This window comes from Amphiura filiformis, chromosome 17, assembly GCF_039555335.1.
Source record: "Amphiura filiformis chromosome 17, Afil_fr2py, whole genome shotgun sequence".
In the NCBI taxonomy this organism is placed as follows: domain Eukaryota; kingdom Metazoa; phylum Echinodermata; class Ophiuroidea; order Amphilepidida; family Amphiuridae; genus Amphiura; species Amphiura filiformis.
The window spans coordinates 20,265,385-20,292,394 of record NC_092644.1 but is presented as its reverse complement, the minus strand read 5'-3'; the positions used below and the strand labels follow the sequence as shown (position 1 = coordinate 20,292,394).

At 35.0% G+C, this 27,010-nt stretch overlaps 2 protein-coding genes across 2 annotated transcripts in view; one reads left to right on the top strand and one right to left on the bottom strand.

Annotated features, from left to right (window-relative positions):
* The window catches only part of LOC140137438 (valine--tRNA ligase-like), a 110,673-nt gene that overhangs the window by 78,448 nt on the left and 5,215 nt on the right, over positions 1 to 27,010 (bottom strand). Inside the window, exons 4-7 of the mRNA XM_072159092.1 lie at positions 25,958 to 26,085; positions 20,712 to 20,876; positions 19,148 to 19,349; positions 5,381 to 5,489 (exon numbers count right to left, since the gene is read on the bottom strand). Coding sequence (XP_072015193.1) covers positions 5,381 to 5,489; positions 19,148 to 19,349; positions 20,712 to 20,876; positions 25,958 to 26,085 — 604 coding nt within the window. The remainder of the gene's footprint in view (positions 1 to 5,380; positions 5,490 to 19,147; positions 19,350 to 20,711; positions 20,877 to 25,957; positions 26,086 to 27,010) is intronic.
* Positions 1,775 to 3,546, top strand: LOC140138304 (uncharacterized). The gene is made up of 2 exons (XM_072160215.1): positions 1,775 to 1,910; positions 2,594 to 3,546. Exons 1-2 carry the CDS (start codon positions 1,835 to 1,837, stop codon positions 3,397 to 3,399), a joined length of 882 nt encoding a protein of 293 aa, XP_072016316.1. The 5' UTR covers positions 1,775 to 1,834; the 3' UTR covers positions 3,400 to 3,546.

The window sequence follows — 27,010 nt, the reverse complement described above, 5'->3', positions numbered from 1 at the left end:
TGAAGGTATGTATTGGTAGCGGCAAAATAGAAAATATTACATAAGGTTGGCAACCATCATGCGGTTATTCCTCCATTGTGTTTCAATGATTCCCGTTTCTCTAACCAATTGCATTTACCCAAAAAATGGTAATTTAGGATAATCAATCAAAACTTCATGATACAGCTTCAGTATACCTTCAAGAGGACGCTATTAAAGAGGACTGTTTTGGAACCTATTTAGCATGTTTTCAAAATGTTAAGATGCATAAGAAACATATAATTTACTGAGTAAATCCTTGGATTAAATGGGTAACGCCAATTAAATGGGTAAAGCTATAAGTACTATAGTACCGTTTGGGGTTTATGCGTTTCTTAGGTGCATAAACTGTAAGTACTGTAAAAATTATAGCATACCCATGGCTTGAATATGTGCTGATTTAAACTTAAAATAAACAATCTCCTTGTTTTTCAAGGTTAGCATCTATTCGGGATTAAGTGGGTAACAAAAGTTTAAACCGTCGTAGATTCTTTTTTAAAGCGGTGAACGATATTTTACGATTTACAATTTTAAGCGCTTGTCAAACTAAATTCAGTGTCCAAAGTCATTAAATGTTAATTTAAGTTATGGCAATTATATTTGCTGGACTCGTGGGTAACAGTTGATACGTGGGTAACGTCAAATTAGATTTTATGGAATTTTATGGGTAAAATGTATTTGCATAAAATAATCACTTGGACCTCAGAATTATAGAACGAAACTTCGTTTCATGATATAGTCATTTATGGCATATTCACTTAACATTTTCAGAACGATCATTTTATTTTTGATACGCTGGTAACAAAATTATTAGCCAAATTGACTTAATGGCCTCTAGAGTCCACAAACATTGGGGAATTCAATCGTTTTACATATGATGAGAGATCATGCAAACATCTTTCTATCGGTAATAATTTCATTTTGATTGAAGGACATTCAATGACATATATGGTGCTTTATCTTTGGATTCGTGGGTAACGCCAATTCATTTAAGCCATCATAACTTGTCCCCTGGTATGACTTGCTAGTAAAGGCCTATATGCACAAAGAGAGCACATTGGACGTGACATGATATGCTCCATCAATAACGTGATTTCCTTTATTAATGACATTTTAAAGTGGAAAGTTAACATGGAGAGAATTTTGTCCCGCTTTCGGTGGAATTGACCATATACCTATAAAAGAATTTAAAACATATATTCATAGAGCAATTCAGTCATCCTTTCTTTCCAGTTGTAAATCAAAGAGCATTGCAACTTCATATACAAATCAGTGTCTATAAAATGATATCTATTGGCAATTCAATTATAATGTACAATCTTTTGAAATGAATTTAGTTTTTTTTCTTGGCATATTTGTAATGTTTACACAAACTTACACCCAATTGGAATCGGCCAAATCTGTTGTGTTTGTACGACAAAAGAGCAAATTAATTAAATAAGACATTAAACGCCCCCATTTAAGTGGTCAAGATAGTAAGTGAGCTTTATTATTTCAGCTTTAAATGACTAGAAAACTTAACTGTCAGTTGTTGCTAATACCATTTCATACTATTTGGCAAAAAGTAATCAAATACAAATGTGACCAAATTGTATATTATGGCTTTAAGGTATTGACACAACAAGAGAACAAATTTGTTATGTATATAGTACACATCAAAGTACACTTTGCACAAGCTTTGCATTGTTTATCTCATAATGTATTGCACATGGCATGCTGGTATTATCACAAGTATATTTAGATGCCTGGTGCTGAATTGGAAGTGCACAGCATATACACACTTCTATGGCAAGACTGAAACTGTTGAAGCAAAACCATGAAATATTTTGTCCATTCAGACTACTACTCCAGCTATGTATCCGGACCACTTTATGGTGATCTGGATAAAAATGGTAAGTATTCATTCACAACTGTAGTGGGCTATAAACCCGGGCTATAAAATGTTATATTTCAGATAGCTTCTATAGGGGAACATTTGATTGAAATCAGCTTAAAGTTGTGGTAGTGTTGGCCAAAAACTATACAATGGGGGAGGGGTATTTTTGACACTCATTTTGTAGTGGCTATAAAATAGAAAAGATGGATCCACATCAAAAGGATGAATTTTAGCATGTCCTCATCCTCATGGTTATTTCCACCAAGTTTCAGTCAAATTGGAACAATTTATAATTTGACCTTTAAAGTATCTCTGATTGATTTTTTAATATATCTCCTACTTCAAGCAAGTATCTGCCCAATCAAACCCATTTTCCAAAATTTCTGAAAATTGTTACCTGGGTGAACTTTGACACACCTGACCTTTCAAATTAAAAGTATTTGAACAAACATTGGTTATGATCTATTACTAGTATATGTGCAGATTGACCTCATTTGACCCCAATATAGCAAATCCTATACACACACAATTTGTTCTTGGAATTCATTTAGAAAATCACGTTCTACACAAACCTTCAGGTCTCCGGTTCAAATCCTTTTTTTCTCCAGCTGTCAGTCATATTAGAGGTGAGAAGTGTAAATGTTTTTGTCATGCTATATTACTATTTTCACTTCTCTTTTCATTGTCTTACTCTTACAGGCAAAATTACACCTTGGAATTTACTTTTCCACATACAGATTGAAGCAACTGGGGCATATAGCGATGCAACATCCAAACCACAAGCATATCCTGCATTTTATTACCCAGTGTCCAGATCTGGAAGTACAATTATTGATACTGCCACTAGGTTTTGCCAGATAGATATCCTCCCTGCGTATCATCAACAGCCACATTGCAATTTAACAATTCAAAAGGATCTGTGGTTCAGTTACCTTGGCAACACTTCATACTGCATGGATATGACTGTAAGAAATGCCCTCACTGATGAGACTTTGGTAAGAGCAGTACGTCACCAAGTACGAATAAATCACAAATCAAGACAACCTGCCAAGCTTCCCAACAAATGGTTTCAACAGATCAGGAGAGACCAACTGACACGTAGCAAGCCACCACAAGGTTTCATGCAGCCGTCAAGACCAGATGCGAACTACTTATTCAATGTTACAGTGACTTCCAGCTGTGTGGACAGCAACCAACATCAAAATATGGCGATTCATCTCAAGAACTGTTGGGATGCTGGGAGTGCTGCAGCTTGTAGCAACCAACTTTCACAATTTAACACTGATCTTGCATACTATAATCTGAAACAAGTCAGTTTCTTGTACCAAAGAGAAGTCTTCAATGGAGATATACTTCAAGTTGCTTGTTGGGAACATCCAAACAAATCTAACACTCTGTGTTTCACAATGAACAAAGGGTCAAAGGTCATAGGTCAATGTCAGATGGAATTTTATCCCAAGAGTCAAAGTATGCCTGTGCAGGCTGATACAAAAGCAAAATTATGACTGTACAAGTAATGTCGAGATACTGTATGCTCACATTTGTAAACCATTTGCCACCAAAAATAATTTCTTGCATAATCTCTTCAGACATTCCTCAATAGACTTAATTCAAATCTACAGTTTGTTCGGCTTATGATGGGCGAAAATGTATACCCCATCACAGAAACTTTTAATCAGTAAAAATAAACCTCTGCCATTAAAAATTTACTAGTGTACGAATACACCTACTCATCAAATGATTTGATCTTCATCTTACGAAGAGGATGATTAATTTTTACCCTCTGTATTTTCTTCCATTGCACTACAGCGTATCCACCTACACTGATGCCAATCCCCATAAAAAAAAATTATAATCATAATGCACCTTTTGAAAGTTTATATCAACATTTTTGAAGCTCAGCATTCCTAAACCTCTCACAGGATAAAGAGCTTAGCATACTCATCATAGGATCCACTAAAATGTGCCACAGCAAAATCTCAAGCATACGGGGCGGCGTAACAACATAACTTTTTCTTGGTGTTGTCACTATACTTAAAATTGATAACTATAGTAATTTGTACAACATCCTTTGTACCATAAAATTAGCCTAGAAGTGAACACTTCATTGAGCAGATACAACATGGTCCTGCAAGCTGTATCTAATCCCTCAGTGAAAATCTTTCACTAGGTTATTTCTATTCTCTCTGAAAAAAGATATTGGATATACTGATATAAACTCATCCCAAAAAGAAAGTATCCAGTTTGCTTTTTGTCCACAAATCAAAGAAGGGTGTCTTAAATGAAGACCTACTTAAAGTATGTTACAGATGAATTTATTCCGCACAGTTTGATACCTAATTTGTCCAAATTGATGCAGAATTAACGACACAGTGATCTTTTAAATGCAGTCACTTCAATTTTTAAAGTTGCAGTAATTCCTATGATCGATGTTGTTCTCCTGCTTCTCAAGATTCTTCATAAAGGTACACAATAACAGAGACGGTCTAAGGCTGTTTGACTCCACTTCATGTGTTTTATTCAATACATACTCTTCCTTCCTCAATGTTTTACTGTTTATTCTTCAAATTCCATATGGGATATGTCCTCCTGCTGCATCAATGATTGTCAGACATCTGCGGCCCATGCTCTCAGCGAGATTCTGATGCGCCCTAGCCTTGACCTATCGCTGCCCTTATTGAGTAGCACAACCAAATCAATAGGAATTTACTGCAACTTTTGAAATTGAGATGATTGCATTCAAAAGGTCATTGTGTCATCAATTCTGCATCGATTTGGACTAATGAGGTATCAAACTCTGCGGAATAACTTTATCTGTAACATACTTTTGACAGATCTTGATTTATGACCACATCTTTGACCAAAATCAAACTGGATACTTTCTTTTTGGGATGCGTTTACATAACAATGACTGTAAAAGTGGAAATTTTCGCGCTACATTTATTTTCGCACTTTTCATGATCCAAGCTGCTACCGCGAAAATAACAACACACAAACATATTCCTTTTGTGTATTGGTCAATGTAATGAAACTTAGAATCAAGAATTTAAAAACAAAGGAAACAGTTCAAAATTTGCAAAGCGTGAAAAATAAATTTAGCTATAAAAGTCTTCCACGGAGGGAGTATAAGTATTGAATAGAAAAGACAATTGGGCAACTTCTATGATTTGAAATACTCACACCAGTTGTGGGAGATATAGGTAAAGCCATAATACAGGGGGAGTACGGGTTTCAAAATGATTAACTCTGACCAATTACACTTATAAAACATACTCCCCCTGTTGAAGATATTTCCAAAATCTTCCACAGGGGTAGTGTGGATTTCAACTGGAAAAGCCCAATGGAGAGATTGCAATTTGTCAACATGTCTTACCTTGAATTGAAATTCCTTTGAATTCATGGCAGACATATTAAAAAAAATAAAATATTAGGTGCAAGCCATACTGGAAAATCACAATCTCCCAACTGTCCAACAGATAAACTTACCAGATCCTTCAATCTTGTATGCAAAGTACACAAGCACACCAAACTCCACTTTGGAATCATAGCCGGGTACGCTGAGCAGTGTACGTCCTGTTAGTTCCCGCTTCTCCACCTGAAAATTTACAGATTTTAATTGATATGAGGTAGGAACTCTTATTCACATAATAAGATGCTAGTGTCAGTTAAAGGTAGGTGATCAGATTTTTTCGTATTGTGTTTTGTACCTCACATTGAGGCCTGTACAAAAATATTCCAATTGCCAACTTTTGAGATAATTTGCACAAGCCGTTTTGATATTAGAAGTAAAAACATGTTTCAAAATGGCCCGTAGAACAGAATGTGTGGTATACCACAATTGGGGATGAGGTCATCACTTTTTCATTCATAGCATCTAAACGGAATATTTTTTGGTCCTAAAATTTCACTGGAATTATGAGAAATATATGAGCTAGCTTCTGATGCCAAAATCTCTATTTTGATACAAAACAATGGGGGGATGAGGCTGCTGATCAGGTCACCCATCTTTAAACATTGATAATGCATATCCATGCCACTTACACAGCCATGTTCATAGACCATTTTCAACAATCCTAAATCACACATTACAGCACCGCTTATGTTTTGCTTAATAAAGAGAAAAATTTTAATTCAAAACTGCAAGTAGATCTACAGAACTCTATTTAATCAGGCATGAGACAAGTATGATAAAAAGAAGAACAGCACACTGAAAGCAGGAGCATTAATGGATATCCTTTACTTTTGTATCGAGAAGAAAAAGTTGACAAGGAGGAATGATCTCAGCTCTGTATATCAGTCAATCACAATGGTCAGGTGCGATGGGTCCCTGTGAACACAAAACACAAACCCTGTGTTCGGCCGCCCCATGTCACATAGTGCAACACATGCAACATATGTCCTGTGTCAAATACACAGTTATGCATTTTACATGCAACAAACACAACAATGACCGATCACTTGAAATGTCTAAAATCAACCAAACTATTATTCCTTAAACAATATCTTATCTACAGGGTGTCCCTAAAAGATCTGTATCGTCTAAATTAAACATAACTAAATAACAGGTGTGATTGAGGAATAAATCAGCTACATATTTTTTAAATTTTGACATTTGACCGTATCATTCATGATATATAAGAATTTTACAAAACTCCCTCATTTTCAAACCTTTCCACGGATTCAAATATCAGTTGATGATCTGTATTCAGAGTGCTAATCACTGCACATCATTAGCGCATGAGGCGTCTATTGCCATTGACAGATATTTGACTCTGTGGAACGGGCTGAAAATGAGGTAGTTTTGTAAAATTCCTTTGTTTCAAAAACAGAGCGATCAATTGTCAAAATTCAAAAAGTATGTGAGAGCTAATGGGCTATTCCATTTGAAATCCACACCCCCCCTGTGGAAGATTTACAATGCTACCTAAATTCCAGTTGGGCCAAATGTACAATCCGGTTGGAAATAGTCCCACGTTTCATTGTAATTCCAGCTGAATCATGTAGAAGATTTACAAATTTAACGCAATTCCAGCTGGATACCCTGTGGAAGATTTGCATTTTGACCTCAATTCCAGTTGGAAACATTTACATGTTTTGTGTGGAATTCTAACTAAAAACTTCATTCCAGTCAGATACCCTGTGGAAGATTTTCATGTCGACTTCAATTCCAGTTGGAAACATTATCGGTGGAAAATTTAACTTTCAGTCGGATACCCTGTGGAAGATTTGCACTTCTACCTCAATTCCAGTTGGAAACATTTACATTTTGTTAGAATTCCAGCAGAGAAGGTCTAAAACAGGGTAGAAATTCCCGGGGGTCACTCCCATTGTGGCCTGTACACCAATTCACGATAATCAACTTTTGAAAAGCACCCTAAACAAGGATTTAACCCTTGGCTAAAACAATATCCTAAACAGGTGTTTTACACCCTAAACAGGGATTTTATTCCTTGCATCAAATTTCATACCCTAAATTTCATTTCCGCGTATTAGCAATTGCAATTTTGCTACTTTCCAATATTTCATGTTTTTGACACCATAAAACGCGTTACGCGCGAATCATGCTTACCCACGAAAAACTACCCATTTTACGCGTTTTCATTATCGCGGATGGTGTACAGGCCACAATGGGAGTTAATTGCTTGTTTTCTGAGTATGGTGGAAATTTAGAAATAATAAAAACTGTTGGATGCAAAAAACATGTTTGCTTAAAATATTATCATGCTGAAATTTCCAACAATAACTGACACATTTTGAGTTGGACCATCATGGGAAATCCCCCCCCCCCAACCCATTGGCTCATAATTATTGCACAGCCCCATATGAGAATTTTTGCCCTAATTTTATTTTGTTGTCCAAATTTACGAATTTTTTATAGATAGAATTTTTGACAGTTTCTTCAGATTTTTATTTTGCTATACATTCATTCATTCAAATACCAGATAGACTTTATAGTCAACTTTAATAGACCTCAAGTGACAAGAAATCTATTTTGTCTGCATTGTGAAGTTTTTGTTTTAAGAACAGATAATTGCAAAAAATATAATGCCACATAAATTAAACCATTAACATTCTAAAACCTATTTTTAGGATGGGTGTCCTTGGCCCAGTGGAATAGTTTTGTAAAACCACTACAAGTTTGTGCACAGAAGCTGTGGACCACAGTGGACAGTGTATGGAGCATAATTTGATTATGATCTTTAGTCTGGGCTTTTCTCAGGATAGGCCTTGCTTCATGTTTTTTTTACCTGGTTACAGATTTTCACATAACAAATTCAAGTTTTATATTGACATGTGAATTAACCCTTTTTACTGAAGTTCAAGTATAACGAGTCGTCTTTTTTTACTGAAGTATAATGCGTCTTCTAACCTCAAAACTGATTACCACTTCACTTTTTGTATTGATATTTTCATACAGATAACAATATAATTTAATTATTATAATTGCCCTGGTTGCTTATTTCTATTCTCGGCTTTCTAGAGTTCAAAATCGTAAACATTTTCAAACAAAATTGCCTGCATTTTTATACCCAGGGCATTTTAATTTTAAGGTGTCATTTTGGTGTCTAAAGGTGAAATTCCAAGTTGGTTGGACAACACACTTTGATGGACAAATTAAATTTGGCTACAATATAATTTTGAATTGATTTCTAGGCTGATTCCTATATGTATTGTGCCAATGTCTCAGATTCAAATGTCAAAGAACTTGCCCATATGAAAAAATAAACACTTAAAAATTCCACACTACATGCTCATTTTCTGATATCAGAAAGATGAGAATTAAAAACTCATTCTTAATTAATTATTTCAAGATATTGGAGATATTGAAATGAGGGATTTTTTTTCAGCTTTGATCGTTATCAAAGCAGATGGACAAGAAAATTTTATACCAATTACCTTTTCCAAAAAGTCATTGATATATTAGATGGGTAAATGGTATTTTGTACTGAGTACCCCCCTAGCTGTTTATACAGGCTATTTGAACCATCAACCATGCCCCCGCATATTTCATTATAGTCTATTAGAGCATGACAGTATCCTACTATGACTATCACCTTCCACTTTGTCATATCATAGGAACTAATATTTTTCCCTGGTCTGTTTTGAAGGGAAAAATCTCGGACCCTTCTTGATTTTGAGTTTACTGTTTCCTGCCTGCATCCAAAATGATTGAGAATTGCAAAATATTTAGGCCTAATTATTTGATTTTTTATTTGATATTTTGATTACATTTAATAGCTATGATGCTGAACAAACAAACATCTCTGCATTTGTGTGAAATCAACCATAATTGCATATGTGAACACTCATTTCAAAAGAAAGAAAATGGTATATAAAATTAAGAATAAACTTTTTGCAGTTCACATTGTTAATTTATTCATTCAAGGTTTATTTTGATTCTCATTTAAAATGTATACTAACAGTTATAAATATGCTCTTGTAATGTTTTCCGTTTGATTCGTCAGTTTACTCTTTATTCATTTGCTTATTTGGAAGACAAATGTCTCGTTCAGAAAATGATTCTTCAAAAACTTGTTCTGTTATCATGCTCCCACTTAATAAAACCCAACAACAATAAATAATTATGTTGCCCTATAGGTAATTTTATCCATGTTTAGCCATATCAAGCATTTATAAAATGTCTAAAATTTACATTTTAATATTTAATTACATTCTCTGTTAAATTTCTTGTTTTGACTAATATAAATTTGTTAGTTTACTTTATTTGTACACCAAGCACATGAAGTATAATTAATTCATTATTTAACAAACAAAATATGGCCATACATACTGTCTTAGTTGAAAAATTTGTCATGCATGCTAAAAATGACAAATTTTAATTTATCGTGAAAAAGTTCCTTATTTGACAAATTCAGAAAATTTCAGAAAATTAATTTTTATTGCAAACATTTTGATTTTAATACGATTGTCACTGAAGTTTGTTAGGGTTATGTGTGCAATACCTTGTCATTTTATTGTCTTCTGGCATTCTACATTTGCCTATGAATGCATAGTAGATGTGTCAATCAATCGAATTGGTCGTTCATTTTAATTCATTCATTAATTTCAATCATTTGTATTATATTTGTTTTAATATATCAAGCCTGTAAATATTGTCAACTGAGGGAGTATGGGCAATTCACTTGCATGACTTATTTCTGCCCAATGTTTGTTGACTTTTTCATCAAAAGTAATATTTTCAATGCTAAAAAATATTCATTAAATTTTAAATAAATTTAAAATAATTAGTAATGCAAGAAAATGAATTTTTAATGCAAACATTTTGATTTTAATAAGTTTGTCACTGAAGTTTGTTAGGCTTATGTGTGCAATACCATGTCATTTTATTTTATATTTTATTGTAATATTTGTCAATCAATTGAATTTGTTTTTCTTTTTAATGCATACATCAATTTCACTAATTTGTATTGTATTTTGTTTTTGTCATAAGCCTGTAAATATTGTCAACTGAAAAAAAATGGGCAATTCACTTGCTTGACTTATTTCTGCACAATGTTTAATGACTTTTTCATCGAAAGTAATATGTTCAATGACAAAAAAAATATTTAAAAAAACTTACTTATTTTAAAAGTTGTATTTCTAAACATTTCAATATGATATTCTTTTAGACTTAAAATGAATGTCAATAGCCTTTTCAATTAATTAGTTATCGCCAAGTGGATATTTGATGAATATCAATGCCGTCATAAGCAAATATTTTGAGTTTCTGTGGCTGCAATATTTTTGGAATTGGAATATCTTTTCACAATATCAATGACAAGTGCGGAATTAACTAAATTAATCAAATATTTCATAAAAACAAAGGCATTATGAAGATCATTAAAATAAAATGAATGCCTTTGATTTTCAAATTGTTTTGCAGGTTGTAACAAATATGTCACATTTTGTTTTGTAGCCAGCCATATTTCTGAAAGGAGAATTTGTATCAATTATTCACTCTCTTTCTCACATTCATTGGCATGTTTGAGAAAAGATTGTAAATAAAAATATATAAATTGGGACTCATTTCCACAAAACCCTGGACATGTTGACAACCCTTCTGTTGAAATAAAAGATATGTTGCACTTTATCATGTCCCTTCCTGTATTCTACAGGGATCCCTTAAAAGGGCATTTCGTGATCCACAGCCTCATCCCCCAACAAAAAAAAAAAAAGTTGAGATTTTTATATTACTGGATACCTCTGGCTACATAATGTTTATGTACAAAATATTTCTTGCAGATTAATTCGTTTAGCAAAGATATCGTGAAATTTTAATTTCGTTCTGGTGCACCAGAACGAAATTACAACGCATTGTCTATGGAGCAGTGTAATACACATAATCATGCATAACTCGCAAATGCAAAATCAGAATCAACTGAAATTTTGGGAATAGGCTTTTTCGCTGATATCTACTGAAAAAAGTCATAATAAAAATTCCCTTTAAAAGGGAAAGCCAGCCTCAATGTAGAAGAGGTCTTGTAATTAGTTTTGGTCAATGTGAAAGGCATTTTTAGGATCACGCTTACATCTACATGACAGTCCACCAAACCATCAACGATGAGAACATGCACACTGAAACAGCAGAAAACATTAATTCCTAATCTCATGTCAACTCTTTTAATTCATTACATGTACTCCAAATTGTTCTGGTCTGTTTGTTTTGTTGTTGTTGTTGTTGTTGTTGTTGTCGTTGGTTTTTTTGTCTTTTCAGCTTTTTACCCACGATATCTCAATTTCCAATTTTGTAATACCAGAACTTACGAACTCAATATCTTCGCTTAGGAATGTCCGATTTCACTGCTTTCGATATATACACTGCCGGTTTGAGTTAACTTACATGTACATTTTATTCTAAAATAACTTAATTAATTCGCAATGTATAGTTTAAGCCTACTATATTATAATAGATAGTGGCCAGCACATTTATAAAGGACTGGTTACTCACTACAATCTTCACTCTTAAAACTGTGTTTTTCTGAATGTGCTGATCATGTTGATTGCTAGTCGGAAACTCCTGCGAAGCTATGGACATGGCATCTTACATACTCCATTCTATAACAGTCTGCCTAGTGCCTTGTGTGTTTTCTCTTCAATCATTTTGTTGAATGTAATTTTATGAATCAAATAGTTATGTGTCATTTTATTTATAATAAAGAAGTTATTAAATTAATAAAGTAAGACAATTTATTTATCTATAAGTGCATGTCAAATGGGGTACATTGTTCAATACTATATGCATAAATTATGCCCATATTATAGCTAGGCCCTAAAAACTTTATTTTGCATCGGATTTTTCCGTTGAAAAGACAAAACTGATGTTTATGATAGCAACCATTTCATCAATAACATTTTGAGTCATTTTTATCCATAAAACGACACAGGATATGATAGATAACTACTTTCACATCAATATGGTCCATATGATTACAGATTGTTGAGAATCCGGGATATGATGAAGATTTTGATTCTATAGATCTGTTATCAACATGATATCACGCTGTTCAGTGGTCAAGGAGTAAGGACCCCGGTCAAGGACACTGATATGACATCATAGGTGATGTCAGATTTTCTTCTGCTGACCATATGATGCTATATATATTAACTATTATTGTTACATTTAGGCCTTTAAACTTTTAAAGTCATAATTAATTAGTTCAAACATAACTTTGGTAATACTCACACGTTATCGCTCGCTGAAACGGCAAAACATACTTACTTTTCCTAACAAATCAATTAAAATATTTAAAAAAAATTTAACCACAAAAAGTATTAAAAAATCATTCCAATACCACTAAAATATAATCTCTTGAGTAAACTGACCCCAAACCTGAAACAGGTACCAGCCCGAATGGGCTGGCGAAAAGAGGATGCTAGGATCACAAAATACTCCTTTAAGATTAGTTTACTATTTGGGTATGCTGTTTTCTATTGTCTTTGTACGAGGGACAATGCAGTCAATATACGGTATTCCCTCAACTATTATTTATCTCCCCTCAAGCATGACTTTGATGACTATTTCTTATGATAAATACAGGTTTGTACTTTTGAATTACGTAATCTCATTTGTATCAAGTCATTGCTATATGTACACAGACAACTGTCAACGTTGGTGGGACATTTGAATTGCAGTTACAGAACATGGGAGACGGATAAGTACCAAAGCAGTTTGCAAGCCCTGTTTTGGTATGAGGTAATCTGAGTATATTCACTTCATAATTGTGAAAGAAGAATTGAACACACAGACGAGGAAAGGTGCAGTCTTTGAAATTCATCAGAAATAGGCCTTAATGACAAATAAAAATGGTGTGAAAATCATGACAGACGACCATACAAGTTAGACACAAGAATAAAAAATATCTCCAAAATGAAACCAAAACAATTATGATTATTGGTATGAAAGATCATAGTCAGGACAATAGAAATTACTGCAATAAAAGAAATAAATATGCGCATGTTGGTGGTAGGCACACTTAAAAGTACCAAAATGTATGAAAAAAGGAAAATTTAGGCAAAAAAGTGCTATAAATATGACTAAATACAATGCTGCTGGACGCTGTGAGTTAGTTGCTATACTAAGTCTCAGAATGCTGAAATTTTAAAGACACGGTTTCAGATTTGAAGCAGGTTTGACTGCCAAAATGGCAAAATATAAAGTTTCAAAAATATTGTTTTAAATATGTTTTCTAGACTGAAATTTTGTGCAGAATTCATTTCTGAAGTCAGAAATGCACAATCTGTCATTGTTTTCCTGATATGAGCATTACAGTAGAGGCATATGCTTTTGACGGAAATAAAAATATGAGATCCATTAAGTGACAACATCATCACAACATATTTGAACTCTATTGGCACACTTATAAAGGCTCTGCAAGGCTCACATCATGTTGTAGTGCAAGTCTTACATCTGATTGGGGCACACACCCCGGGGCACACACATTGAATATAGGTCACATGATTGCACAATATTACAGGTACTAATTGTTCCCGATTTTGCTCAAAAATGAGGTGGCGAAATCAATTTGATAAAAAATTAGAACTAAAAAAATATGCATTTTTGCACAAGTTTGATACTATATACCTGTAGTACTGTATCATAGGAATAACTGATTAGTTTTTTACACATGTCGCCCTCGTATTTTTTTGTTTCGATTTTTCGAATATGCCATATTTTACGTAATTTACAGATGTCACAAATTGTTAAAAATTGTTATACCCATGTAGGAACTTATACTGTGCATAACTGATTAGTTTTTCAAGCCTATAGCTCTTGTAGTTTTCTTGTAATCCCGATTTTTATAAATGGCGGAATTTTTACACATATCAAAATTTTAAGGGTAGGGGAAACATTTTTACATTTTGCAAGTCTTTTCCTTAGTTCAAATGAACAAAGTTAGGTATCAAATGAAAGCCCATTCATCACTGCATAGACTAGTAGGTCAACCATCACTGTAGCACCTTCCTATCAAGAGTTATGATTTTTCAAATCAATTTTTTTGCCGAAAACAGCTGATTTTGGCATGTCAATTGTCACAAGACATGTCATATTTGAATGATTCTGGTGCGCAAATGATTAAGTCAATCACAAAACAAATGCCTGAATCCATCAAATAGTACCCTCAGCTGATATGTTAACATTTTAAAGGGCCATATCTATGTATATTGTAGACTCTATGAGTATACAAAGTTGGCATGTGAAAATTTTTGTTCACCCATAAAGTGTGTTTTTCGGGCAAAATCGGCCACAAATCAACATTTAGTAGCAAAACGATGTACGATGCACGCGTTTTGACAAAAAAATCATGTTCTACAAACAATTTTACCCTAGAAAAGACACCTTAGAAATTAAACATAGCTATTTTCACTCTGGGGTGAATTTTTACACACTTTGGCAGTGAAACCTGCTTCAAATCTGAGACCATGTTTTAAACACATTTGAAATTCAAATTTCTTTTTCAATTCAGAGCCTCTCTATGGTGCGCTGCTTTGATTACATAAACATGACATTTTGAAAACAAAGGGTTTAAAAAGGAAGAAATGTTTGCGAATTCCCCACGGGGACCTCCCATTTTACCTTATCGAACCAGGTACCATTTTAATCTTGCTATTTCTTATTATGTAAGAACAATGTGTGATAACGCCTACTCAAAATTGGAGATATTCAACATGATCCCCTATCTCTAATAAAAATAGTATAGGTCTAAATAGAGTATAGCATGAACCCTGTGTTATCAGTCTACCAAATTGCAAAACCGCACCAGATTCCATACTTTTATTCTCGAGATATTTAGAATTATGTAACAATACCTCAATTTGACTCATTATTTTCTCCACTATTTTTCACCACTATGATATATCAGGCAGTGTCCATATGCTATTGTGTTTATGCTAATGTCATTACGTAATCAAGGATTCGACTTGGCTAATACGCATTTGTTTTGAAAGACAAAGGTACAAACTGAACTACAAACTAGTCATCAAAGTCATACTTGGCAGAGATAAATAATAGTTGCAGGAATATATTGACAGTCCCTCGTATGTTGTTATTTGTGATGGCAGAGAAATTTGAATAAATAAATAAATACATGTATACATGTAGGCATATAAGAAAACCATGCCAATAGCACATTTTTGTGAAAGCAATCTGATAAAGACCAAATTTGAAAAGCAGTTCTAGGATAAGTAGTGCAATTGAAGTTGTTGCATTTTGAAGCCAATGTTCAAGATTATATAAACATTTTGGGGATTGCTATATAATTTTATCATGAACAATTTTCCAACTGTGCCAAAGGTTGGTCAGTTAATTACCTTCCCTCCTTTTTTTAGCATTATGTGTAACTTTCAATATTATGATATTGTGGTTTCTCGGAAAAGTTCTTTGAAGAAAAATAAATTATCTCGCTATCTGAGGGGGAAAATAAATTAGCTCCACACCTCCACCTCAGACTAAAAAATATTTTAAAAAATTGCTCCACGTCGGGTCATCAAAAAGATTTGGTGTCAAGGGTGAAAACAAATTCATTTTCATCATTTATAATATTTTAGCTTCGTACATGTATAATTCCCCAATATTTTGATAAGAGGGTATGATCTATACAATCCTCCCCATGCATCATGTTGATATCTGTATGCGGCTTTTTGGCCTAAAAATAGCCTTGGCGTCTATTTATTCTATTTTTGTATAAACCATATTTCACACAATTTAGCTTCAATATGGCAAATATTAGGTGCTTCGTGCAAATTTGTACCATAACTTTATTCTGTGGGTAGGTTTAGTTTCACACTTGAAGAATTGTTTTCCAACCCCAGCCCCCCCCACCATGTCAAATACAAATCTATGCCACTGACTTGAAGGCCCTGCATTCATGTCCCACATTCTCCCCCTTTTCACTAAATTTCCACAGCTTTATATTTTTAGATCACATTAAAATGGCAAAAAAATATATTTAAAAAAAATGGATTGTTTTTGTTTAATATAGTCTCTATTCAATTTCACTATTTTTTTTTAATCTGGCAATAAACTGTAGTGATTGTATGTGTTGACTTAAATATTTACAATATTATACCAAAAAATAATTTAGGCCAAAACATTAGGGTGACATCCCGCTATCTCTAAGGTCCGCTATCTCTAAGGTTCGCTATCTCTAAGGTTCGCTATCACTAACGTGTAAAGTCTATGGAGATCAGAATCCCGCTATCTCTAATAGAGAAAAAGGTTCGCTATACCTAAAAAAAGGTCCGCTACTTCTAAGGTTCGATATATCACTAATTTAGAATAAGGTTCGCTAGTTCTAAGGTTCGATATCACTAATCTTAAATATGGTTCGCTATCACTAATTTAAAATAAGGTTCGCTACTAATTTTGAATAAGGTCCGCTATCACTAATTTATTGAAGGTTCGCTATCTCTAAGGTTCGTTATCACTAATTCCAATAAAGGTCCGCTATACCTAAGGTTCGCTATTACTAATTTTGTTAAAGGTTCGCTATCCCTAATTCATTAAGGTTCAAGCTATCTCTATAGGTTCATATCACTAATTTCGATTAAGGTTCGCTATACCTAAGGTTCGTTATCACTAATCTTAAATAAGGTCCACTATCTCTAATTTTAAATAAGGTCCGCTATCTCTACTTTCAAATAAGGTCCGCTATCTCTAATTTTAAATAAGGACCGCTATAGCTTAATAGCGGACCTTATTTTAAATTAGTGATAGCGAACCTTAGAGATAGCGAACCTTCAATAAATTAGTGATAGCGGACCTTATTTAAAATTAGAGATAGCGAACCTTATTTAAAATTAGTGATATCGAACCTTAGAAATACCGAACCTTTTTCAAAATTAGTGATATCGAACCTTAGGTATAGCGGACCTTTTCGTAATTAGTGATAACGAACCTTAGAGATAGCGAACCTTAGAGATAGCGAACCGTAACCAACATTAGAACATTATAATTAGGTGTTGGCCTAAGTTTAACTCTTTAAAACTGTTACTCATATTAAAATGAAGCTTGTTTTCACTATGCAGCAACAATAAGTTTTGTATAACAGTTTAGTCAAGAAATGGCAAATTTCTTGTCTTTACTTAATTATGTCTAGAATTTCCTTCGAAGTTTCATTCAAGACATAGTGAAACAAAAGTCAAAAAATTTACCACTTCTTGACATCATTTATAATAGTTTAGCTTCGTTTTTATATAATTCAATAAAAAATTTGATAAGGGGGTATTGACAATCCTCCCCCATGCATCAAGTTGACATCTATGTAGCTTTTTAGCATAAAAAGAGCCTTCATGCCGGCCTATTCATTCTATTTTGCACAAACCATATTTCACACAATTTTATATAGCTTTAATATGGCAAATATTAGGCACGTCGCAAAAATTTGTACCATAAACTTTTGTTTAAGGGATCTGGAATGAGCGTTTCTACAGTATTTTTTGTGGGACATGAGAGCACATCAGACATATCGATGTTCTTAATTCTGATATCAAATAATTTTAATTTTTTGAAATTCACGATATAATACAAATTTTATGACAAATTATTAAAATTACGCTGCAGATCGTGTTTAGGGTGTAAAAGCATGAAATTTTGGAAAAAGGGTAGCAAAATTGCAATTGCTAATATGCGGAAATGAAATTTGATGCAAGGAATAAAATCCCTGTTTAGGTGTGAAAAACAGGTGCGTGTTACCTGTTTATGGTAACGCTTTAGGCAAGGGTTAAATCCTTATTTAGGGTGCTTTTCAAAAGTTGATTATCGTGGATGGTGTACATGCTACAATGGGATTGACCCCCCCCCCAGGTTTTCAGAGCTAAATGCTCAAACAAAAAACCTGAAAGACAGCGCCAAATTGGTGATAAAATAACTCAAATTGGGCTGAATTTTTGTTTAATGTATGAATTTGATCAAAAAAAGTAACTGAAAAGTTTCAGGTCTGGGTTTCCAAATTTCACAACTACCCGCTGGATACACAGAGTGCGGGACTGGGAGCATGCAATCTCATTAGATCCAGCATTTGATGGTTTGAAACCATGATTACTAGCAAATAATAAGATCAGGTATAGTGATTTTATACCAATACTAAGGTACTATGAAATGCTGGAATTCCAAACATGCACTTTTCATATAATGAAAATCTGGAAGACTCAAATTGATGATTTTGGTTGGATTTCCAAAATCTTCCACACCCTTTTCAGAGTCAATCTTCAATTCCAGTTGGAAATTTACATGTTTTTGGGTTGAAATATACATGTTTTTGAATTACCCTGTGGAAGATTTGTACTTTGACCTCAATTCCAGTTGGAATATTGACGACTCAACCTGTTGATTTTGGTACTATTTAGATGTTTTTGTGGGAAATTTAACTTTATTTAACTTTCAGTGGATACCCTGTGGAAGATTTGCATTTTGACCTCAATTCCAGTTGAAATGTCGACTTCAATTCCAGATCTGGAATGACTCAAACTGTTGATTTTGGTTGGAATTCCAAAATCTTCCACAACCTTGCCGTACTATTTCAGATGAAATCTGACCTCAATTCCAGTTGGAATGTCGACAACTCAAACTGATGATTTTGGTTGGAATTCCAAAATCTTCCACAGGGGGTGTGTGGATTTCAAATGGAATAGCCCAATATATTCAATAACTACATCAGCTATTTAGTTGTGTTTGGTTTATGTCTTAAATTTACCCAAAAAATTCAGTTTCCGAGGATACAGTTCTTTCAGGGACACCCTGTATCTCCAACTTACCTCAATATCCGAAATGGCTGACTTGAGCGTACACGACCAGTTGACGAGCCTGTTGCTACGGTAGATTGTCCCGTCCTGATGCAAGCGTACAAATGCTTCTTTTACAGCAGTGGACAGTTTGTCATCCATGGTGAAACAGGAACGTTCCCAGTCAAAGGACGAGCCCAGGCGCTTGAGTTGCCCATAAATACGATGCCCTTTCCTATGAAACGATGGCAATGAAAGTTGACAAGTATCTGGTATAAGAAAATATTCTACTTTTCTATGAACATTGGGCTATTCCATTTAAAATTCACAATTTCACACCATCCCTGTGGAAGATTTTGGAAATATCTTCCACAGTAGGAGTGTGAATTTCAAATGGAATTGATACATTAGCAGCTCCATATGAAACTCATCCTCCCTTTGTGGAAGATTCATGTTGAATCTTTCTCAGAGGGTGTATGAAATTCAAATAGAGCTGCCTAATGTGCTCATTTCATCAGCTCACATGTTCAGTATTACCGACTGTATGAGGACATGACAACACACATTTTTCAGATCCATGGACATAATGCAAGAGGTGTGGGGAGGGTGTGTGTGTGTGTGGGGGGGGGTGTAGAGGTGGTGTATGTGTGTGGTGCCATTCCATAACATAAGGAAATATGCAAGTTCTCACACAGTCTGCAACCTTGTAAGAACTCGCTTACTTCCTTACTTTACGGAATGACACCACTCACACATACACACCTCACAAGTGGGGGTGTGTGCGTTTAACAAGTCATTCAAAGATAATAGTTTCCCACATTCAAAGTGAGGACATTTTGGCATAGCGAGAACAAAATAGCAGCCCTCGCTTTGTGAATAGGTGCACTAGATGACACTCTTTCTGTAGGTGTAGGGGTATAGGGGAGATATAGGAGATTTCCTCTCTTTGTATGTGCTATTCAGAGATGTCCTCGCTGTGAAACTCACTCTTGTCCTCGCTTTGAATGCCGGGACAGATACACTTAAACCCGCTTATACACACACCCCCTCTCTTTGAATACCTGTGCATGTAAGGATGCACTTTTAAATGTGTTTGAAGTGCAGAAAGCCTTTCTAGAAGCACTGACTTAAAACGTTCACTTCAGGTAAAAATAATCCAGAGTCACAGTATTTTTCCCTCTACGGCAGCCATAATTAAAATAAAGAAATCAATCAATCTTTGGACTTCTTGACCACCCCTGCTGTGACCAAACAGTGCAATTATCTTTATAGGCTGCCTAAATCATTTCATAAACCATTCCAGGAATTCCATATTGATGCGATCAAGCAAAATCAGTCGGAACTCGGAGATATAAAATTTTCAGTTTCTTATAGGATAGTCAAAAACATTTACAAAGCTGGATTTTGCAGAAAACCCCATTGAAATTGAATAACCAGTTCCAAAGATATGAGCAATTAAAGAGTTTCCAAAACAAAAGGAAATAGTTCCTTTGTTTGGCTGTATCTCAAAATCAATATTTCTGAGTTCCGACTGATTTTGCTTGATCGCATCACATATACACACACATTCTTCCATAATTACTTCATTGGCACTTACTCATTTTTCCATTTCCAGACCTCCTCTACAAATTTCTCCCTTCCCAGGTCATGTCGGCTTAGTTTCTTCTCCTTCCAGAGTCTTTTCTCCACCACTACCTGTGTGGCGATACCTGCGTGGTCACAACCTGGATTCCACAGCACAGTCTCACCACGCATACGATGCCTAAAACAATGGAGAAAATATGTCATTCAATTAAATTTTACCTCAAAATATAAAATGTTTTGGACCATACTCTCTTTTGCTAACTTAAAGGAGTATTTCGTGATCCTAGCATCCTCTTTTTATGACATTTTTCAGTACATATCCACGAAAAAGCCTATTCCCAAAATTTCAGTTGATTCCGATTTTGTGTTTGCGAGTTATGCATGATTATGTGTATTACACTGCTCCATAGACAATGCGTTGTAATTTCGTTCTGGTGCACCAGAACGAAATTCAAATTTCACGATATCTTTGCAAAACGAATTAATCTGCAAGAAATATTTTGTACATAAACATTATGTAGCCAGAGGTTTCCAGTGATATAAAAATCTCAACTTTTTTGAGAAAAGTGGGGATGAGGCTGTGGATCACGAAATGCCCCTTTAAGGGTAGACGAGGTATTGTTGGTCGAAGCAACCTAAAAATCGATTTTCATTATCTAGATCAATATATTATTGAAAAATAACACCTTGATGTTTTGCAAAAGTTCATTCTACAAATCGTATACTTTGCAAACTTGCTTAATTTATTGTTGTTAATGAGTTATGAATGTTTTACAAAAGTGTTGTTGTTTCAGCCCTCTTTACAACGTAACTCAAGAACCGCAGCACCTATAAAAGTATATTTGTGATATTTTAATTCTTCACACACTCGCTATGAATTCAGCAATGCAGTTTTTGCCAAAGCTCACTACCATTCGTAAGATGCTGTGAACTACCAAATCACAACAGTTTAAAATAATTAATAACCTTAAGGGAAATCATTACAAGGTGGTTTGTTTCACTACAGGGTGGTTTGTTTACCTTAATAAAGAAACCAAACAGCAAAACCTCAACAAAATATATATTGTCCAGCATTAAAGTTACCATATTCATTCCAATAAGCGCCCATTTTTTCTTAAGGGCCGTTTATTAGAGACAAATTTACCAACGTTATAATAGGGTTCCGAGACGTTCTAGTAGCTTTTCTGATGCAGTAAATGTATTGCAAGTTTACACAGGACTTCAAATCCTCAAGCTATTTCACTGTATCAAAGTCTATCAGTCACTTCAACATTAATGGCACCCTTTAGCAAATTGAAAATACCTTGGGTGGGTGCTTAATGGGGTATTGGGCGCTTATTGGAATGAATACGGTACCCTAAAAAAACGTAGTTGAACAATTCAGGAGGAAAGTAAGCACTTTTTCACACCATAATTGCATAGTAATATCCTGGATGCTCATATATATATTACAAATTGGGTTTAAACTTGTGATTGCTGAAGATTTAGAATCAATGTCGGAAGGGATTCTGCATAGGAGTACAGGAGAAATCATATCACTGTGGGTGATACAACAATAAAATGGGCTATTCCAGTTGAAATCCATACAACCATATGGCAGACATGACCTTTTAAGGTCTTACGAACAGGTGTAGATTTCAAATAGAGTTGACCCATTCAGGTGATCCAGTTTGCATTTCACACTCCCTGTGTGAATAGAACTTAATGAGTTCCCTCGGATCGCCATATCCAAACAGGAGAGGCGCACAGCATCGACATCGAGGTGTGTTAGCGCCGTGCATCAGTAAAGTGAGATTGCTTGTGTATATGATAGTATAACAGACCTCATAATTACTGGTGTATCTATGGCTAGTGGCAGAGGCTCTATACTAGAGCTATGTGTGAAAGATTAAGCTAATGTCTTCCACAGAGGGTGTATGGATTTCAACTGGAATAGTCCAATGTGAGGAAGTTGGCATCCTGTGAATCCCCCGGGGGGGCCACTATAGTGTCAAGAGGGGGTATCAGGCGCGTCCGAGGACTCTCAAAAAGCACCCTAAACAAGTATTTCCGAGACTGAAATTTTCCCCCCTAAACAAGTATAAGTTGCACGATTTGCTACCCTAAACAAGTAGTTGTCTTTTCCCCAACCCTAAACAAGTAATTGATGCAATTATTACCCCTAAACAAGTAAACACACAGAACCCAGAACCCAGTGGCATGATACGGCTAGCAATTTGTGTCAAGCCGTCTGAATTTTGAGCCATACAAGTTACGTGGTGCTAAAGTTTACCTCAAAGTTCATGCAGTATGTCCAATATTTTCAAGATTTTTGGGCCAATAATTTCCCCCTTTTGGATCACAGGTCCAACCCTTTTTATTGAAATATTGTAGAATTTATTCTTTGGGATTGGGATGTACCCATTTCTCCACATATCCAAGAGAATTTTGAACTGCAAGTCCAACGCAAATTACGACCATGGCGATTGCAAACCACACATTGAAGTCGGAAGAAGACGGCAAACACAGCCAGTTTAGCTTGGTTTATTTCCTAATTTCGTCTTGATTTAAAACATCCTAGAGCATTAATTATCATACTGGATTTAGTGGTAAACCCAACCAAAATCCTGAAACTCATTGATTTATATTTTAAGAAAGCCAAAATAGTTCCAAATTATTCAATCGTTGTGTTTGTAAATACCCGGTAAAATTTCACACATGTCAAAAGTTCATTGACACAGCTTGTTTACAAACCTAGAAGTTCGTGGTTGCTTTGTTGCTCCTTTAGACCATGTTCCGATCAACCAAATTTTCTGGGCTGGAAGCCACCAAGACTATGAATATTAATGAGTTTAAAGAGGTTCGGCCAATCGGAAATCCTCTTATATTTTTCCTCATAATTTATTGACTCCACAGTTAAGAAAAAGCATGCTGATTGGTTGTATATTCTGAACAAGTTGTGACCTCGTCCGGGGACCTCGTGAGTCGTGTTTAGTATGCTAGCTGGGCCAGTATAGGGATCTGTCATCTCTGACAGCTAAAAGATGGCTTTTAACTGCTTTTGGGGTGTAGGAAGAAGACACTTTCCTTTCACTTTTCATGAATGAAGGAGAAAGCACAAAATCCCAAATTTGGCAAAACTACCCTAAGTACGTAAGAGCTCCAAAAACATACCCTTTTACACCAATCTTACATGAATTTGATACCCTATTCACGTTACGCACGTAACGTACCTTAGTCTGAAAAAATACCCTTTTTACGTGAATTTACGGACGCGCCTGATACCCCCCTTCATCATTACAGTGGCCCCCCGGGGTGAATCCTCTCTGCAATCTAGGAAAAAAACAATCAGCACACCTGCTGAAAACAATTCACATGGGACAGGGTGCTGTATGAAGGTGAGTGAAACAGTCTGTCATGTATTTGAAGTAAAGACTCTGTCCTGCATCCCAAGCTTCCCCACCTATATCTTTCAAATGTTGGACTGTCTCACAGGCCTGCTGACAATATGGTTTTGCCCAACAGTGAATTTAGGGAATAGGGGCTAAAATTATTAAAAACAACCAAACATGCATCAATATTTTTAGTGAATTGTAGTTCTTTTAAAAATTTCAAGAAACTTTTTTTTTTATGATAGCGTATATGCTTTAATTTTGTCAATTAAAATGTGAATGTTAATTGAAATGTGAAATTGCAACTGTAATGTTGTAGATCAAGAATAGAATCCACAAGGTCACCTGCACAATGTCATTTTGGTTCACTATTTTTGACAGCTATCAATCAAACTATTTTAAACTATTGCAATTTGGTAGTTCACAGCATCTTGTGAATGGTAGTAAGCTTTGGCAAAAATTGCATTGATAATTTCATAGCAGGGGGAGTATAAGAATTCAAATATCACAGATATACTTTAGTAGGTCCTGTGGTTCTTGAGTTATGTTGTAAATAGGGCTGAAACAACAACAATTTTGTAAAACGTACAGAACTCATTAAGGGAAGGGGTATGAGCGTTTGGACAGTATTTATTGTGGGACATTAGAGCACATCAGACATATCGAATTGCATTCTGAATACGAAGAATGTCCTTCTGATATCAAATAATTTTGATTTTTTGAAATTCGCAATGTAATACGCATGTTATGGCAAATCATTAAAATTGATATTTTTGATATTTAACAGTACTTGAAGTAAACTTTATAAATCTGATGATTTATACTTAAAGTGTATGTAGGTGGGATGAAAAGCCGACGATCAATTGAAAATTTTGACCTTTTCACAGTATTGAAGATATGGATTTTTTCCCAAAACACCCAAAAAAATAGGTCTTTTTTGGGAAAAAATCCATATCTTCAATATAAAAGGTCAAAATTTTCAATTGATTGTCGGCTTTTCCTCCCAGCTACATACACTTTAAGAATATATCATTAGATTTATAAAATTTATTTCGAGGACTGTTATATATCAAAAATTTGAAAAATATCAAATTTTAATAATTTGTCATAAAATTTGTATTATATCGTGAATTTCAAAAATGAAAATTATTTGATATCAGAAAGACATGCTTCAGATTCAGAATGCAATTCGATACGCCTGAGGGGCTCTCATGTCCCACAAAAAATACTGTCGAAACGCCATAAACGCTCATTCTAGATCCCTTAACAACATGAATCAAGCACCTTTTCAAAGTATAAGATTTGTAGAATGAACTTCTGCAAAACATCAAAGTCTTATTTTTCAATAATATATTGATTTAAATAATGAAAATCAATTTTTTTTTGGCTGCTTCGACCAACAATACGTTGTGTACCCTTAAAAAAGTTATTTTGTAAACATTCATTGTTGCTAAGGTAACTTAGCTAACATAAATAAACAAACAGTTGATGAATTTATCAGCTAGTTGCTTCTGGTTGAGGATAGGCATTGGGTACTGGACTGAATTGAATTGAACTGAACTGAAATGAGCCCAAAGCTTTGAACATCATTATCATGGACAAACAAAAGAGATAACAGACAAACTTTAAATAGTCAAAGTCTCAGCATCACCTGATGAGGGACGACTGTTCCTTAAAATGCGACACGCACGTACCGCATATTTTTACGCTCTTTCGCGAAACACGCAAAGCTCTATCACGTATACGTGAAATCATGCAATGCTGGCGTGATTGTTAGACACGGCACAATTGAACAATCAGCCCTCATGAATATGCATGAATTCACAGCATACAATGCACAGGGACTGTTGATAAATAGTCTGTAGTAGTCTGTGGTCATTATACTCACCATCTAGTCAGTGAATCTTGTACAGCATTAGTGAGAGCATGGCCAAGATGAAGACTGCCTGTTACATTAGGCGGTGGTATCACCATCATAAAGGTACCCTTAGGATTGGGTTTGCTCACGACGCGACCCTGCAAGTAATAATAGTAAAAATCATTATTATGTCATAGACCTACTGCAGAATGAAGACTAATGTGCAAATATTCTAAAAAAATGTAGGTCATTTCCTCAACTTAAAGCTAGCTGTGGATAAAAAAATTCACAATTTTTTGTTTGTTTCTTTTTAACCAGCCAGTCTGGACGGACACACACTTGGGTCCTGAAGGGAGCAGGCTCAAACAAATTGCTCAAGCCTCTAGCTTAAAAACTTATAACAAGTATGCTGGCCTGTATGGAAAGAAAAGAAAGAATTAAATAAAACGAAAGCCCATTTCCGACAAATAAAGTGAACAAGTTTGCCTCAAATTAGCCCTTGTTTGAAAGTTGCATTAAAATAAGGTCTTTTCATTTATGCATACAAGTACGTTTGAAAACATGAAAGTTTGTGACCTATGGAAAATAAAATATGAAACGATTGAACTGCTACAATATAACTATAGACAAATCCAACGAGCCAAGTGATTGGTCAGAATTCAGTCGGCCATTATTGGGTCATGTCTGCACCAGTGTTCAAATATGCCTCAAAAGTTACAGGCCAGCCGGCTTGACCTTAAAAAGTTACCGCCAGCCGGGCCGGCAACTAGATGCCAGTCAGAAAAGTTACCGGCCAGGCCAAAAAGTTACAGGCCAATGGCCGGCCCTATTTCGAACGCTGGTCTGCACAAAACTGGTGTTGTTACTGCCCATTGGGTGGATTAAATCCGCTTACAAGTCGATGGTGAATTGTATTGTGTTGTAAACTTTCATCATTCTTTTGTCTACGTGTACATGTAACACAGCCTGGTGATGAAATGCAGTTTAATATCCCTGCCAAGGCCACATCATTTCACATTTTGGGTGAATAGACCTAAGGGGGGGGACCCAGCCATGGCTGCCATTGAGGTGTAGGAATGTGTG